Below are 17,573 nucleotides of genomic sequence, written 5' to 3' on the forward strand. Positions count from 1 at the left end.
TACTGCGACACCAAGGACGAAGGAGTACTGTCACGTATTGGTGGAAATATTAAGCACTGTTTTATTACAAATGAACAGAGTTCCTACTTTCGAAGAGTTGGCCCACAAGCTGTACATTCTCATTCCAGAATATTGCTGGAAATGCCTGAACAAAATCTGTTAGTGGTAGCAGGTGGAGCATTGCTCCAGGTTCCCTTTTATACCTCTTCCTTCTGCTTTGCCCTTTGCACGTGGGGGCAGCTGAAGAACCTAATGACCTGTAGGCAATTTCAATACACTTTTCCACCATGCTGGAAAAACTGCAGGCTTGAAACAACAATGCCTTGTCTTTCTTACCTTCCCACACACTTGCCCAATTAGAAAGCGCATCCTGCCGAGGGGAAAAGGTGGAGTCGACTCCTCTCTTCTTCCCAAGAGAGCAACAGGGGAGTGACTCAATGAGGAAACCCCAACAGAGCTCCGTGTTTGCCCAAATTCCTCCTAGAGAAGAGCCTGTTGCTGCCAAAAACCAATAACAGAGGAAGCCAGTTCAGAGACAATATGATATTTGTGCTGCCGAAACAGGCTACACTGCTTCATGTAGGATATGTGCAGGGTTTGCCCAGCACCAGAGGATAAAATACTTGTCGGGGTTTTTGTGCCAGTAGGAGACATTGTCGGAGCACGTTTCCACCTGCGATGAGTATCGTAGAGTTACTGCTGGTTCCTGGAGCGGAGGAAAATGCTATTCAGGCCTGTTGATTGGGAGATACCCCGTGGCTGCAAATCTGCACACAAATCATTTCAGCGGGAGAGGACAAGAGGTGATTGTGTCAGCAGGACTGCAGTTGCTCTGGTGACCCCCTCCTCCCTCCTGAGCCAGTCACCACGTCTTCGTGTCAATACAGCGTTGAGCTTTCAGTTCCTTAAACACTGCCCAAGTCCCTGAGGCATGAAAGTGTAATATTCACACGGAGAAGACTAACGGATTCCTGGAATGATGAACTTGCTCTTCTTTTCTGTGCTCAAGGCTGCCCGGGTGTCCTTTTCACAGCGATGAGCAAGGGGAAGGTTGCTGGACAGCAGAGAGCAGCAGAGAGCTGCAGGACGAGCATCAAACCCGATGGGCCCCCAGCTTTCAGAGCCATGTCTGCGCCCGGCTATCCGGCCTAGTGCATGAGGACGTGTAATAAACAAATGCATAAACAGAAGTAACTTGCTTCTTCAACAGTAGTTCAATTAAAAATTGTATTTTGTTCCGCCAAGGACAAATTTGCCTTAAGTTACTTAGTAGAGCAAAATTTATTTTTAATCATGCAAATTAAATGCAAATTCCTCAACAGATTTCCTGTGGTCAGGCATAACAGAAGATTGTTTAGGCAGTGGCGTGCTTGGAAAGGCTGACCTCTGAAGGGGCCACATGTGTGCCATCCCTCACCTCTCACAGCTGCCTGCCTGCGAGGAGCCTGGCCGCACAGCAGCCCTCCAGCTGTGCCCAGCTGTGGCTGCCAGGCCAGGCCCTGCACCCCTCCCTGCGTGCACAGACCATGGCGTTGGGCTGCTCCGGAGCGCTGCCCCAGGGTTATGCAAGGGCAGATGCACAGATCAGGTCCTGCTTGAAGCTCTCTGAGAGTCCCAGGGGCTGGGGCTTGGGCGTAAAAAATGGTGTGTTAGGGATGGACGGAAAGCTGGAGAACTGACCCTGAAAACGTCTGCATGGGCCACACTGTTACTGCGCTTTGCCCCATAAGCCATTGGCTGTACTGAGTCTGATGCACTTACCGATAAAACCCTGGCCTTGTCTTTCCGGGGAGGCTGCGGGTCAACGCTCCTTGCTGTTGTAGTAACTCACCAAAAATTTACCAGAAGACGTATTTTACTTGGGCTTTGTGATTGTCCACTGCAGAAAGGCACAAATGAGAACAATGTCAAACTAGAGAAAATGCCTGCGTCCTTTAATTAAGTAAACAACACTTTACCCATCCTCTGGCTAAATAAAATGTTATCTATTTGTCTTTATACATTCCCAGCAGTAACTCAGTATCTGCCTTCAAATGGCAGCACTAGCCTTTACTGAGGGGTTTCCTATTCGGGGAGCCCCTGCTCTCCGCTCGGATGGCATTACAGCCTTCGTCAACGTTAAAAAAGAGACGGAATTAATTATTATCTATTTCAAGGCCCTGTGCCATTATTGGAGAGCTGTCAGGCTGGTGTGGAGGCCAGCACCTGTGCCTTTGCAATGAGACACGGCTTCCCTCGAAACTCAAGTACAGTTTTGCTCTGCACAACTTTATGTAAGAAGCACCGTATTTAGTTACCAGACGCAAACGGGATCGCACGCTGCAGGACGGGGGCGTGCGGGGCGCGTACAGCGTGTCGGCAGCGGGGAAAGGAGGGATTCTCTGAGGGAGTTACCCTGTTCTTCAGCTCGGGCCCTCCCGGCTGCGGTCGGGGGCCAGCACGGGACCTCGCCCGCTGCTCCCGGGGGCTTGGGGGATCCACCGATCCGCACTCAACCTCCCCCCCGGGCCCCGCCGCCATCACGGCGGGAAGGAGCCGAGGGCCGGGCAGGGAACGTGAGGGAGCGGAGGGAGCTGAGGGAACGTGAGGGAGAGCGCGACGCGCCTGGCTCCGCCCCCGCCTCCCCCCGCCCCGCGGCGGCCGCCAATGCGAACGGGGAGGCCGCTGACGTCACGGCGGCTCGTCCCACAGGAGCGGCGGCTGCGGCGGTGGCGGCCAGTGTGTGTTCTGCCGCGTCCGCAGCACCGGGCTCGGCGCGTCGCTCCGCCGCGGCGGCAGAAGAGCGGAGGCCGCGCCATGTCGCGGCTCAGCCCGCAGGAGGAGAACTTGCAGGGTAAGGGCCGTCGGCCGCTTGCAGCGGGGCCCGGGCCGCGGGGCGCCGCGTTGGCGGCCGTGGCGGTGTCCGGTCTCCCTCCTCCTTCCCTCGGTTCCCGCCGGCCTGCGCTGCCGCCGCCGGCGCAGCCCTCAGGGGCGGCGCTGAGGCGGGCGGTCGGGCTGCCGCCCCGGGCCTGCCTGGAGGCCGCGGCAGGAGGCGAGGCCGGGCGGTGCCTCTGCTGCCGGGGCACGGGCGCTTCGCGGCGGTCGGGTTTCACCTCGGGGCCCAGGCCCGGCCTCGCCCGGGCGCTTCGCGGAGGGAGGAACCGCGGGGCAGCGCCTGGCAGCCACGGAGGCACCAGCAGCGCGCCGCCGTGCTGGGTTTGAGCGTGCCCGAGGGGACGGGCCTGGGGGCCGCTCAGCTGCCGGTCGCCGCCCGAGCGGGCGGGTGAGGCCTGGCGTGCCCGGTCAGCCCGTGCGTGCGGCGGGTTTCCCCTCCGTTAGTCTGTGGCCGTGCAGCGGCCTGGCAGTAACTGCTCGTTAAACCGTCTGCAGAGCTTCCTCGTAACGCGGAGAAGTCGGGTGGAAGAACAGGTCAGACTAAAAAAGCCGTGCTGTCTCGGTTGCGTAGCTCAACTACCAAGTATGGCTAGATTAATGCAGGTCCTCTTGAGATGTGTGTGCTGTGGGAGATATAAATCCTTTCTCGTCAAAAGAAGCCGTCTCTGGGCGGTTTGGGATCTGCCTTTGAGGAGAGATCCGCACCAGGTGCGTGTATTGTGCTTTTAGCAAAGGTCAGGAGCAAATTTACCTCAAAGTGAAAGATCTGTGTGCAGCCACGTATTAAAGTGTGTGATTTACACCGTGATCTTAGCAATTTCAGGAGATGTTCTCATCTTTTTGTGGAATTGTGCTCTTTTGTTTCCAGTTTTGAAAGCTGTATATTAAGAAACTAAGATTTCCAGGGCAGACTTGAGTGCCCCTTAATGCTAATCTGTGTTCCCATGGCACGTATCCTGGGCAGGAATATCATATGAGATTGTTCTCTTCAGAATCCTTCCCCACAACTCAGTCCGTTCAGTTTACATTGTCCCGTTACATGTTCTCTTACCTGTTTATATTTCCAACTTCATAAAAATACAGGCTCTTGTATCTTTAAATGATAATATAACAACACATTCGTAGTGCACTAGCGCAAGCTTACTCCCAAGAGTGTCTGAAAGAACAAAAACATTGTGTAAAATGCGTGTACTGTGATCCTTCTGTTATAATCTTAATTTTCTCCACGCTTTATCATACATTCACTGTACTGGATCGGGTAAGATTTCAGTGGGTAGTGTTAGTATGCTGTATGTTTGTTTGCCTGTGGTGCTGATGATGATTGGAATGTGAGTGTGCCACAAAGAGATGCATCTTTGCAGAAGGAAATAGCTTATGACCAGGTATGCAAGCCAGGGTGGTGCAGCCCATGCAGCACGGAGTGGCTCTGCTTTGGCAAGGAGAGGAGCAGAAGCTGAGGTGGGACGTGCTGAGGAGCCAGGACAGGTAGATAGGAGCTAGCTGATACTCTCGAGGTAGCTGGAGCCAGAGATCCATTTGAACACTATCTTTAAACTTTAGTGGTTGTGATCATTCTTTGGTAACAACTTGGGCTTTCATAAATCTTGGGGGAAAGAGTAGGGAAAAGTTTGTCTGGGTGTAAACACATACCCAGACACATACCACATGTAGTCACGGGGCGGGGGGGGGGAACGACACCAACCAAAACAACAAACCAGTTGTAAAGTAAAAGAGGCTAGCCAGAAAAGGTTTCTTCAAAACTTGGTAACCCAGTATGTTTCTGTTCTAAAGATTTTGTGGTCATCTGGCTTTTTGGAAGAGAGATATTAATGCAGATTAAACAGTTTGGTTTTTTGCTGTTTTCATTCCATTTATGAACATTCTCTCTCTTCACAACTGGAATATCTTTCTTCATTTGATGTTTATATTTCACACTAGATCTCTGCATTGGCTTCTCCTCATCCACATACCTTTAAAACGGCTCCTTTGTTCCTTCTGCCGTTGCCTTGAACATGGCTTATTTCTGAGCTCTGCCCCAGCCAGAGCAGTCCAAACACCACTATCTGTGTCTCCCTTTCCTTGCTTGTGCCTGAGACATCCTTTCTGCTGTGCTCACCAGCGTTCGGGGAGCTTCACCTCCCGCTTTCTCCTTGTATTTGCTGTTCTATTTCCTGTAAACTGCTCTAGGATGGGCACAATACATCTATCTACTTCTACTGTTGTTTACTCACAGAACATGTTACATAGGTAAATTCTACTGATGCTTTCATAATTCAAATATTATCTGTCCCTTATAAATGAGACAGCAGGTACAGGTCTGTTTATGCATTAGTTGCTGCTAGCCCAGAAGAGAGTTATTCAGCATGCTCTTAAAAAAAAAAACCAACAAAGCAACATGTGACTGTGTTAAATATACTGCAAGAAGCAAACACATGATCTAGTTGTTGCCACATATCCTCTATTGCTTCACAGTAACACCTAAAAATGCTTACTGAAAAAAGGCTAAACAAAACACAGCTATTGGATTCTTGAGCCTAAAATATTTTTGATACATGAATAAATAAACTTTGGCAGAGAAAGGCCTTGAGATTATTGTATTTGGCTACTGCCTATGTTGAACAACAAAAATTAAACATATCCCAAAATAAAAGATCTTCAGCTGCAGAAAGAGACATGATGTACTGACCAGTTTCTTTTCAGTTCTGTCAGACTTTCCAGCTCACTAACAAAAGTGCCCCCGCGTTTTGGTATTTCATCGTGTTTATTAGCTGCGATGTCAGTGCTAGTACCTCTGTATCTCATACTGTAATGTCACGCTGGGGAGGATCAGCAGTCTCATATTTTACATGCCTTTTACGCAAAACCACTTGGTTTATTCTGGTTCTGTTTTCAATTATGCCAAGCAGGTTCCTGGGTGGAACTCCACTTCAGCAGTAATGGAAACGGCAGTGGAAACACTGTCACTCTGACGGGCCAAGAACAAGTACCAGCCTCTATTTCCATTCACAATGGTGACATGGAGAAAATACTCCTTGATGCTCAACACGAATCTGGACGAAGCAGTTCAAGAGAAAGTTCACATTGTGACAGGTAAACAAAATGCTTTATCATAAGCAAAAGTCACTATTACATAAAGCCATTTTTATGCACAAGTGGCAAAGACAAATACAGAAATGCTTAGATGTCTGTGTCTGTATAGATGCAGACATGCAGAGAGGAAGAGATAGGAAAATTTCATGTTTAGAAGACTGGTATTTAAATATTAGAGTAATGCTTGGGTAGAAGACTGTCCTGAAACCAGAAAGAAGTTACAGGGGAGGGGACTCTAGAAGGCTTCTCACATAGCACAAAGATGCTATCTTGGGGTTTCGGTGTATCCTGATAAAGAAGTCCAGCAGCAGCAGCTGAACTTCCCACGGTGGGCTGCCTGTGTACGAGCAGCAGCCACCTTCTAGTAAATAAAATACTCTGGAGCCGTGTGTGGCTGTCATTCTAAAGGATCAGTCCCTGCGCAGTGTCAGTGTGGCTCTTAAGTGCTACTAACACTGCTGCCTGGAACAGGAATGTCAGAGAAAGGTGATGAAAAGGAACTTGTGTTTTTGTAATGAGGTACATAACTTAATAGTTCTTAGGTAATTGTTGAAGAATTGTCCGATATCTGATTAACAAAACATAACAGATTTCTAGCAGTATAACACAACAAAACAACTTGCATATGATGCAAATTATCAGTCAATGTTATTAATTCATTTATTTGATTTTGGGCTGTGAAGTCTGCAGCCTAAATCTTATTTACAGAAAAAAAAAAAGGGAACTACAGAACTGAAAATAGACAAAACTTCCTAGTCTTGTCTAGCTAGTTTGAATTCGAACCAAACCCCAGTTTTATTCATCATTTGCTGCCCATTGTTATTTAGTAAGGAACACCTTCCAAATCATACAGTCTCGTAGGCATATCTCTGCACTGCTGAAAAACAGCTCTGTGCAACAAGCTTCTTGTCAGATTGTTAGAAAATCAAAGATTAATTGAATACGACGGCTGGATTATGTCACCCATCGGCAGATTAATCTCTTAAGTTATGGTCAGGGCACCGTAGCTCCTTGGGAGAACTGTGCATATAAGCTTCATTGACTAGCTTTTAGTGCATACCATAAACAATGACATAAAAAACTTAATGAGTTCTTTCTTACTTGCACTTCTCTTTATCAAGCCCTCCTCGTTCCCAGACACCTCAGGACAGTCACAGAGCTTTGGAAATAGAGAGTCACAGCAGTGGAGAAAAGAATAGCTTTCAGGTAAAAATCTCATCTTGCTTTGGGAGAAAGAATTTCTTACTCTCGTTGTTTGAAAACCAGCATTAGGAAATAAGAGATGAAGCTGCTAATGTAGAGACTTAAATAACTCGGTAACTTAGACTAATCTTTGCAGAATCAGGCTTTGTGTATTTGTATCTGACTTGCATGGATTTTTTTTTATTTTTTTAATCTGTAACCTGAGATTTTTCAGAAGGATTTAAGTGTCCTAGTCTATTGTCTTTTAAAGTGGCTGGGTTCTCAAATGCCTGTTTCCAGCCACAAGTTGAAAAGGCCAACCTTCAGATCCTGTGAGTAGCTTTTAGGGAAAAAGAGAATCCGGAAGATAACAGCTAGGCTGGAATTGAAGAGAGCTGGAGTCAGCACCTTGCTAGGCCTCCAACTTTGGGTGATCCTGAGATGTGTTCTCTATCATGGTTTCATTTGTCCTGTGAAGTCGGCATTATTCTTCCCTAGTCAATAGGTCAGTTGTGATGGAAGTCTAACAGATTGTAGGACAATCAAACTTTACATTAAGGTGCATAGGAAACGCATCAACAGGATGGGTATGTGCCTGGCTATATAGGTGAACGTTAATGTTCTGTGGACAACTTATCCTGCAGAAGTTTCCTCTTCCCCCACTGACTGTCAACTTGGTACACTTCATGCATCCCCTGCAATGACATTTTATTTAAATGCACTACCACCGCTGCATTATGAATTTCAAAAGTGAATTTGACAGCAGCAAGAATTTCTTGTCACTTAAATGTGACAGCCAATAACATACATTTCCAAAGCACTGCCATCATTGCTTTATGATTCCAATTCATTTTAACAACTAGTATTTAACATTTCTACGTGCTCCTTTGAAAAACTCACTGTTAGTTCTAATTTAATTTTTAATTTCATCTTGTACATCTGTTTACATACTGGCAAAGAAAATCAGTAAATAAATTTGAGAAAAGAATGAGGGGAGAAAGGATACTGTATATTAACCTCATTTTATCAATATATAGCTTATTGCATGATGACAGGCTAAAATCTTGTCTTCACTGTAATTAGATACTAGCTTTAATGTGAAAAGAATTACTTAAAAAACATTTTGAGGAGTGAAGTATTAAAAATATTCAAGTAAATTTCTCTGCTCTTACAAAGACTTGCTGTATTATCTTGGGTAAATTACTCTCCCTGCACTGTTTACATACAAAGAGATACTGTTTTCTTGTTAAACAGAAATTTATTCTGTGCCTGCAACTAATTCTTACAGGGTTAGCAGTTAGCAATTAGAAATCAAGGTTATATTTCACTTGGAGCCTCTGCATGAAAAGAAATAGCAAAGTATGATAAACTAGCAAAAGTTACCAGCAGTAACAGGTACTCGTGCTCCGTGTGCAATGTTATTTCTTTAATTCTAGTAAGAACTCAGGACCACTGCATTTCACTCTAAAAAGCCTGACTTCTCCCATCACCTCCCTCTCTCAGTTTTGCTGTTTATCATCTGTAGCTGAGTGTGCACCAGGTATTACCATCTCAGGGTCTCCTTGAGTTCCTTGGCTGTCTGCGTTAGTTCATTTAGTTCACTTTTTCTACCCAGTCTTAGGAACTTTTTAAAACAAAGTCTGTGTTTGCTGTTTGTACAGTGTTTAACCTTGTGGGGTTTCAGCTTCATACAGTTTCTAGGTTATACAGCTGTTTCAATAATACGGAGATGTGATCAGTTCTCAGAAGTATATAAAATGTGTTTAGTCCCATTGCCTCTTCCTTTATCTGAAACTCTCCTCATCATCTCCACACTCCTACAGGAATCTAGCTGAATGAATTACCACCTTTAGGTTAGCTAAATATGGTACTGGAAATTAATTATTTTTGTTTCATGTTTCAAGAAAACCCTTCACTTGTTTAAAGATGATTAGATCATTAGATCTAAAAGACTTTGAGAACAAATAATCAAAAGTTAGAAAACCATCAGAATTAAAGTTGCTTGGACAATTTTATTTCCATTCTTAAGTGTGTATGTGTGCCAGTGTGGCTATTTTAATTCTGTGATCAGATACTATTTTTATCACAAGACCTTGGCTCCATTTAATGCACATGTATTAAGCAAGAAGCTCTGTTCTTACTCAGCATTTATGCTGTAACTCACTTGAAGACAAAGCCACTGTTTGGGGTTTTTTTCCTGCACAGATAGACCTGGGCTCAGTTCACCTGTATTCCCAATACTGCCCCAAAAGCCAGGCAGCTTTGAGACTCGAATTAGTTTCTCTTGACTAGTATTAGCTTGATCAAGGATCTTCAGATAAGTATATCTTCTGTCCAGTTTTGAATGCAGGCAAAAAGCTTCTTCAGCCAAATCTCAGTCAGATATGTGAACTGGAGATACCTTCAGATCCTATATGTAAGGATTAGATGCAGGGCTCTGGCATTTTATTTCCAGAGTAGTCTTTACTTCAGCAAATACGGGATATGGATACGGGATATAGTCCCTTCCATTCACATCCTGCTCTGAAGGCAGATCTCCTTCCTCCCCTTGTCTTCATCCAGGATCTAAATTCTTCAGCAGAAGTGATATGGAGAGTCCACAGTGGGAAAAGATGGGAGCAGTGAGCATCGGGGTGGTCTAGTGTGTGGCCTTGAGTGCAAAGCTGGAGCTTTGTTTTGCAGTACTAACTGCCTACCCATCATAGTTCCCAGTGCTGATTGATAATGGCTCTTTGTTTCAGTCTGAAGAAGATTTTCTTGAAAGGAGGAAAGAAGTAGAAAGGCTCCTGAAGAAGAATGCGGATTGGATATGGGATTGGTCCAGCAGGCCGGAGAACATCCCTCCGAAGTGAGTGCTCTGAGTTTCTGGATGAGCACAGATGCAGCTTGTACTCCCACAAGTCTAAATACATATCTGTTAATGCTGTGACTCTGTTTTCTACCTCAAAACTAGGGAATTCCTCTTTAAACATCCCAGGCGCACCGCTACACTCAGCATGAGAAATACCAGTGTCATGAAGAAAGGGGGGATATTCTCAGCAGAATTTTTGAAGGTTTTTCTCCCATCTCTGCTTCTTTCTCACTTGCTTGCCATTGGACTAGGGTAAGTTTAAATAAAAAAAAAGTAGATTTTTTTTTTTAACCTGTTTTCTCTGAGGCCTAATTCTGACTCCCAATTCCCTTGTTGTCTCGGAGATGAATAATGTACTTTTCTCCATGCAAGGGGGACCAATAGTTCTTCAGGAAGTGCTTTCTGCTGGTCTGTTTGTGGTATTGCTGGTGTATCGAGTTTTCCTTTTCTGCTTTTCTCACTAGTTGAGAATTTTTCAAAATAATTAAGGAGCAGTGAAATTAGGATTTATATATATATGAACTATAGTTATACTTACACAGTACTTGGTTCCATTGGAGATATGACTTCTAATCTCACAACTAATTGCAGAAGACAAAGATAGTATTTAATGTTTTAAAATTCCACTCACACCTGGGAGGGATGGGGGCCACCAAACGAAACAGGCATTGGTTTTCTTGAGGTGATTTAGGGGTTAGATGATCCTTCTTTACAGACAGTTACAGGACATGGACTAAAGGGAAGAGGTGAAATGCCTTTTAGTCAGGATCAGAGTTTGCCTGCGCCTAAGGAGTCCAGGCGAGCCTGGCCGCTCTCCGTTGGAGAAGAGAACGCTCTGCCCCGTGGGAGGGCTTAGGGGGAAGTCAGACGAGTTCTGGGGCGACGCCTGTTCTCCAGGCCTTGCTGTTAGCTCCGGTCCTGCTCTTTCTCTGCTCACCCCCTTGCATAAACCCTGAACCTTACCAAGGCTACGAGAGTCGAGCGTGGGGGGATGCAGGAGAGAGGGCAGGGGAGGACAGAGTGCAGCTATGGCACCTGGAAGGAGGGACAGCCCGCGTCTTCCCTGGTCCCTGCCATGCGCATCTGTTCGGATGGGTGAGGGCATGGGTCATCTTCCTGCACAAAGTCAGGGTCTCAGTCTCGTAATGTGAAACCAATGTAACTCCTTCCAAAATTAAAATGAGTAACTGTACAAGATAGAGTAAAAGCGTAATGGAATTTTTCTTTCAAAATGAACACAAGTTTGATGTAAGTACTTCCTGTCTTCCTGGTCACTTCCACTGCTGCTGCAAATTTGCCTCATTCCAGTTCTGTAACGAGTGAGTACAAAGTCACATCTTCAGAAGTGCTTAATGTAGTATCAGTAAAATAGTTACACTTCAAACTAATAATTTCTTTAAGCTACAAGAAGTACATGAATAGAAGACACAATGTAGGCAGCTGTGAAAGGAAAAAGGTAATAAAATACCGGACTTGGAGAACTGAAGTGTGTTGGTTAACCCCGTGCTTGCTCTGACTGTGGTGTCCTTGAAACTGAAACCTTACCCAGAGTTGTTCAGTCTGAGTTTGGGTTGTTAGTCAGGGCTGAGCACAAAGCCACCGGCACCTCAAAGCTGAGTTTCATAGCAGTCACTTGATTTGCCTCCTGAATTACAGCCTGCGCTGCTGGAAATTACACAGCTAGTAACGTGATGAGAAAAAAATGTCCCTTATGCGCTGGACATTCCTTCTGGAGTGCAACGCTGGCTGACCGTGTGTTTTCATCCTCAGGATTTACATTGGAAGACGCCTTACGACCACAGCTTCAAGCAGTACCTTTTAAAGGCACCCGAAATCTGTTTCGGAGCAAGGAAACTACTTGTCTGGGAATGCGGGAGGTGAACAGCAGAAACAACGTCTCGGCTACCGATGACTGCGTGATCAGCGTGTGCTTCTGTGATGTTGTGTTCCTAGTTTAGTGAGTGGGAAAAGAGATGCTAAAGCTTGTGTATTGTGTGTAGCCCTCTGGGTCGGTTTGTAGAGCGTGTTTCAGGTGCATTAACATCTGGTATATGGCTTTGTAGTGAAGCAGCTTTGAAAATCGAAAGAACTTGATGTTTAAAAACAATCCTAGCTTTAATATAGCAATTGTGGTTCAGCTAGGTATTCATCTAAACTGCTGTTTCTTTGTACGTCGTAGCTGTGAATATTCGTCACTGCTGCTGTAATCATGACTGTAAGGGATTAGCCCAAACCACTGTGTGGCCTTATGTATCGTACAGGGAATTCCGAGCAGCTTTTGCCTCCCCCGAGGCAGTCTCTCCCTTCCGTAGGGTTTGCCTGGCTCGCTCTCGCTTTTGTGGAGGTGCGATGTGTTGAGAGACAGCCAGCTGGGAGGAACTGCCGTGCGAGCCCAACTTCTATCCCTTTGTCACTGGTGCAGTGTGGTGCACTACAGCCTGAGTTTAAATTTGGACTTTGTGCCTAATGAATAGCTGCTTCTGCAAAGGCATTTATTTAACTCCCCAATTATTAGAAGTTTCCTCTGCTGTATCTGCTTGCAGACTCTTGCTTCTCGGCTTCTCTTTTTATCTGTAAAATAATAAATTTGCATCTTACGTTTGCTTCATCCTTGTATAGATTTAAATGCGGTTGCTTGCTTATTTGTTTTTACTAATGGAATGCCTTTTCATTCAGTGATTTTATCTTATTTAATGAGAGAAAAATGAATGTTTGCCAAAATACCATGTTTTATATATTTAAATAAAAAGGTTCCTCATGGATTCAGAGTTTTCTCACTCCTTTTTCTCTAACAATTGTTGAAAGTAGCCGATGATGCGTTTTGGTGTCAAACTCTTGTTTAAAGACGTTTACTTGCATAACTGAGAAATAAGTGGTTTCTGTAGGAAATGCCATCGTCCCTTAAACTGGCCTATGGCCAAGCTGCCAGAAGTCCTCACTCCCTCAGCAGAAATGTGCTGACCTCACAAACGTGTTTCTGCTTTGTGCTGTCATTTAAAAATAAATTTGCTTTCTACCTTCTCTTTGTCCTTACGCAGCAGGACCCTTGAGCCTGTGAGGCCGGGGCTGGGGGGCAGTGCCAAGCTCCTGCTGTCGTGCCGCAGCACCGTGGCTGTGGGCCAGCACCAGCCCCATCCTGTGGCCACAGGCCCTGCTTCTCTGGGAGCAATCCTGCTGAGGCTGCTGGGCGTGCTGTGCTCCCCAGATGGATTTAATCACACCAGTGGAGTTTTTAATGCATGGGCAATAAAAATGCATTACAGGGTTATTTTAATTTCCAAATAATATTTCCCATGTGTGACACTGGGCGCTGTTTTTAACCTGACTGCAGCCAGAGTTGAACCTCGGTATAAAACAACTGGTAAGGGCACAACTGTTGGATCAGCTGCTTCCTCCTCCTCGGGGAAAGCAAGGCTTTTCTTACACCATTGCATCCACATGTAAACAAAAAATTGCTTACAAATACCGCTCAACTCAGCGTTCCTGGGATGGCAGGAGGTGGAGGAGCTCCAGCCCTGCGTGCCTTCCCGCTCTGTTTAAGCAGGGTTCCTAGTGCTTCGCTCCTGCCTGTGCACGGGTATTCCTTGTGTTCTCTGGCCGTGGAGGTGCACCGCCTGCACTGGAGGTGTCCTGGGTTTGTATTTGGGATTTTAACAGGAAAGATTCATAGGAACTGTTAAAGGTATCTTCAAATGCACTGAGGTCATGCTCACTGGAGTCTGATCGTGCACTGCAACATTCTGCTGTTTGGGGGTATCTGCAGTGAATAAAGGAACCATTGGTTCAGTGTTCTTTTCTCGCTGCTCTCTTCGAACAGAGAAGTGAAGCAATCCTGAATGGGCAGGCGCAGAGCTACCCCCAAGACGTGCAGCGCAGATGCTCCTTACCTGTCTCGCAGCAGCTGGATCCCTTTGCTCAGCTGGACCCTGAAGGCTCAAAGCAAAGGCGGGGGACGGGCAGAGGGGCCCGGCGCGGTGCTGAACTGAACTGCCCCGCTGCCGTCCTGCCAGTCTCCCTGTGCGGCTGTTGGCACCGAGCGTGGCGGTGAAATGAAAAAATGGTCTGTCCGTTTAAACCATCTTATTTGTGTATTTGTCATTACCAGCACCTCGGCAAGTGGCATATCTATTGCCTGTCACCACTCCTGAGAAAACACTGCTAATTTACACTTCTTGGGTTTGAAATGAGAAGTGGTTTCTGTTATAGTGTCATTATTAATTATTCCTCTTCTTCCATCGGCTCCACCACCCCTCAAACACAGGGGTGCACATGTCAGGCTGACGCAGCGTGGTCCCTGCCCCGCAGGCCATCACAGCCAGAACCCCCCGCTCGTTGCTGACCGGTCACTGAAATCGTTGGGGTTAAACGAGCGAGTGGGGAAGCGGCGACGGTTCAAGGGGGGAACGGGGAGAAGACAGGCGGCAGGAAAGTCATCTCAGCCTCTCCTTCCACAAACAGTCACAGCTGGCCAAATCTTTTCAGGTTAGGCACAAGGAACGAGGGTTTTAGAGGTAGTTACACATTCCATTCTTACTCATTCTTAATTTACATCGATTTTGATTAGACTTACATGCATAATTATCTCTGAGGATCTGATCCTATGTCCTTGAGCTTGCAGAGGGTGAGTATAGTTTCACCAGAGCTTTGTCAGTGTGCATGCGCAGGTGTGTGCTAGTGTTCCTAAAGCTAGCAAGCGGAAATATTTTGTCCATTTTTTCCAGTTAGGGCTTACAGAAAACTGAAGAAAGTAAATCCAGACACTTGTTTTGTAGATCGTCTGGATCGTGATTTGCTATTTCATCAAGAACGCAGCAGCAAGGTGCAATCAGGGACGCTGGTGCTGTACTCGGGCGCCACAGCGCTTTTACACACACATCGATGAGCCGCTATCGCGCCGTTTACCTGCAGTTTTAGGGCTATCATTCAGAAAACCTCCTATTCGACCCCTCTCCACCATATTGATATGCCATGTCCAAGTTACCCACGGCAAAAAAAACCCAAACCAATGTGTGAAACACCTAGACGACTCCTCAGCTGGTCAATGTCTGTGTCAGGCCTGTGTGTAGAGCAGCAACATCTCAGGCTGCCCTGCTCCACGCTGGACTGGTGTACAGGTAATAATAAAAACACCCCACCCTAGTCATCATAGTGCCATCAAACGAGCAGAATATTTGACATCAATATCCAACTACATTAGCCAGGCATTCGTATACCGCTACATCAGTTGGCCTTTTGCCATGCGATTTCAACACTGAGGTCTGTAATAGGCACGTTATACAAATGTCACAGTTAATTTTTTAAAAGCAGCTTTGAAGTGCCCAGGCTCGTCTAAAGCTGTGGAGCCAGTGGACAAGTACTCTGAAAGAAATATAAATACTAAAAGAAATGGCCTAGAACTACCCTAACACGCTAGACATTGATGAACTCTGTGCTGAAGACTTTAAGCCCTTTGCTCTTCACACTTCATACCAGAGGAAATGGAACACTGAGTTTTCCAACTAATTTTCTTAAAAAAAAAAAAAAAAAAAAGATCATGGCCTAAATAAGTGGCATCTTAAGTAATTACAGCACACTTCCCGTCCAAGGAGCTTTGTTTCTTTAGAGAGACAAGCGTGAGTATAACATAGAGCGGTTGTGCTTCCAGCCGCCGCCTCCCCAGAGCTCAGCCAGGGCTGGGTGTGTGTGTGTGTGTGTGTGTGTGTGTGTGTGTGTGTCGGGGGGGTGTGCGTGTGTGTGGTGTGTGTGTGGTGTCCCCTCTGCCAGGGTCCCCCCTCCCCAAGGACGGCCAGGAGGCCGGGGCAGAGCGGGGAGCGCACCGCGGAAAGACGGGTCACCCAGGACACAGGCCAGGACAGTGAAACACGTCCAAAGTGCACGGACGCTGCTGGGGCGGCGCGGGGCTTCCGGCAGAGCCCAGGCTTGCAGGAGGCAGCCGGCCCGGCTCAAAGCCGCGCTTCTCAGGGTCCGGTTTAGTGCTTTGGGGCTTGGCCAGCTCCTGCCAGCGCCAGCCAGCGCCGGGCACGCGGAAGGCTTGCGTACTTTTGTGCAAGAAATACTGTTCGTGAAATTGGGGTCTTAAAAAAATGACCAGGTATTACAGGGAAATCATGAAAGCAGCGATACGGATGCAGGCATGTTCTGAAGCCCGCACAGGCTCTCAGGCCACGCAGCAGAAGCCCGCTCTTGCTCCAGAGCACAACCAGCTCCTTGCAGTCTCAACGCGTTTTCTGCACCTGGGTGCAAAGCTTGGCGTTTCAGCCTGCTCTGCCCTACTAGTGGCAAGCAATCCTCAGCAGCAGCCAGAGGCCAAGCTGACGGCTCCGAGGCACGCAGGGTGCCTTGCAGGTGCTACTTATAACTGCAGAGGACACCGAGGAAGGCCAGTGCCGGGTGCGCCCAGCGGACACGGCCACCATCAGGAGTTGGCGAAGGTCGAGACAGAACCTGCCTCTGAGACTGAAGCTTCCAAGGATGCTGCAAGAGGGGATTTGCTGCAAAGCCAGTTCCTGTTCCCTCTGCAGACTCCTCCCACCCCGCAGTTTGCAAGGAGGAGGAAGAGGAGGAGGAGGAGGCCCTGAGTGGTGCAGACCAGCCCAGGGAGAGCCCCAGAGCGCGAGAGTTGCCTCCTCCCGCAGCGTCCCCCGACCACAGGGGACCCGCGGCCCTTTCGGATCGAAGCTCAGCCAAGCGCAGACACGTGGCTGCTCAGATGCGCTGGGAAAGCCATGCTCATCCAGCTCACATGTAGCTTCTTACCACTGGCTTTGTAAGGACCACAGGAGCTTGGATCAAGTTTGGCGTAAGGCAGGAAAAGACCTTTATGTCAAAAGCGAGTTAAATGGGACACCGACGGCTGCAGCCACCTGCGAGTCCACGTGCTGCCCAGCGCTGAGCATCGCAGAAAAGCTGCACATGTGTTTGCCCCGAGTTACAGCTCGCTCTGCGGAGCGGCTCGGACACCAAGTGACCATCACTCGGACCAGGGAAGAGTCAGGCTGGATCCTCTTACCCAACCGCTCAGCACAGGGCTCTGTTCCGCCTGTTAAAACCCTGGATGCAAAGAACAGGACGGCAAAATCCCAAGTATTTTATCTGCAGCTGACGAACAGATTTGCCTCACGCTTGACCCACCCTCCCTCCCCCCCACCCCAGCAGAAGCCCCTTGCTGCTCCCACGCCGTCTGCGAGGGACGGATCCGGCAGCGGCCACGTCCCCGTGCCGTAACTCCCTAAACGCTCCCCTGATGGCGGGTGGTGGTCGGGGGGGGCTGGGGCTCCTGCTCTGACCGCAGGCACGGCTGGGGACTGGCGGCCACTGGGTTATGAATTCCTGCTCGCAAGGCGACGCACGCTCGTCTCCCCGGGACCCGTCCCTGGGGATGGGGATCGTCCCCCAACCCACACCCCGGCCTCCAGTGAGCTGCTGCCAGAGCCGCTGGAACAGCCTGGAGACGGAACCCCCTGGGAGAAAGAGCCCAAGCCACCCACCCGGGCTGGATTTGGCGAGGCCGGGGTAGTCACGGGCACAGGACACCACGGGTCCCCTCCCCTCTGCAGCCGCGGGCAGGGCAGTTCCA

General features: G+C 47.8%; 1 protein-coding gene across 1 annotated transcript; it reads left to right on the plus strand.

Annotated features, from left to right (window-relative positions):
* The first annotated feature begins 2,303 nt into the window (after positions 1-2,303).
* Positions 2,304-12,753, plus strand: BNIP3 (BCL2 interacting protein 3). Its single transcript, XM_054831144.1, has 6 exons — positions 2,304-2,833; positions 5,781-5,964; positions 7,086-7,170; positions 9,888-9,994; positions 10,100-10,249; positions 11,768-12,753. Exons 1-6 carry the CDS (start codon positions 2,647-2,649, stop codon positions 11,817-11,819), a joined length of 765 nt encoding a protein of 254 aa, XP_054687119.1. The 5' UTR covers positions 2,304-2,646; the 3' UTR covers positions 11,820-12,753.
* The last annotated feature ends 4,820 nt before the right edge of the window (positions 12,754-17,573 follow it).

Source organism: Grus americana, chromosome 7 (assembly GCF_028858705.1).
Source record: "Grus americana isolate bGruAme1 chromosome 7, bGruAme1.mat, whole genome shotgun sequence".
In the NCBI taxonomy this organism is placed as follows: domain Eukaryota; kingdom Metazoa; phylum Chordata; class Aves; order Gruiformes; family Gruidae; genus Grus; species Grus americana.

What these genes read in the sequence shown, in the direction of transcription:
- BNIP3 (XM_054831144.1), top strand. Translation starts at nt 2,647, where the DNA reads ATGCGAACGGGGAGGCCGCTGACGTCACGGCGGCTCGTCCCACAGGAG. An exon ending in GCAGGAGGAGAACTTGCAGG is followed by an intron (nt 2,834 to 5,780) that starts GTAAGGGCCGTC and finishes TATGCCAAGCAG; the next exon opens with GTTCCTGGGTGGAACTCCAC. An exon ending in GAGAAAAGAATAGCTTTCAG is followed by an intron (nt 7,171 to 9,887) that starts GTAAAAATCTCA and finishes TCTTTGTTTCAG; the next exon opens with TCTGAAGAAGATTTTCTTGA.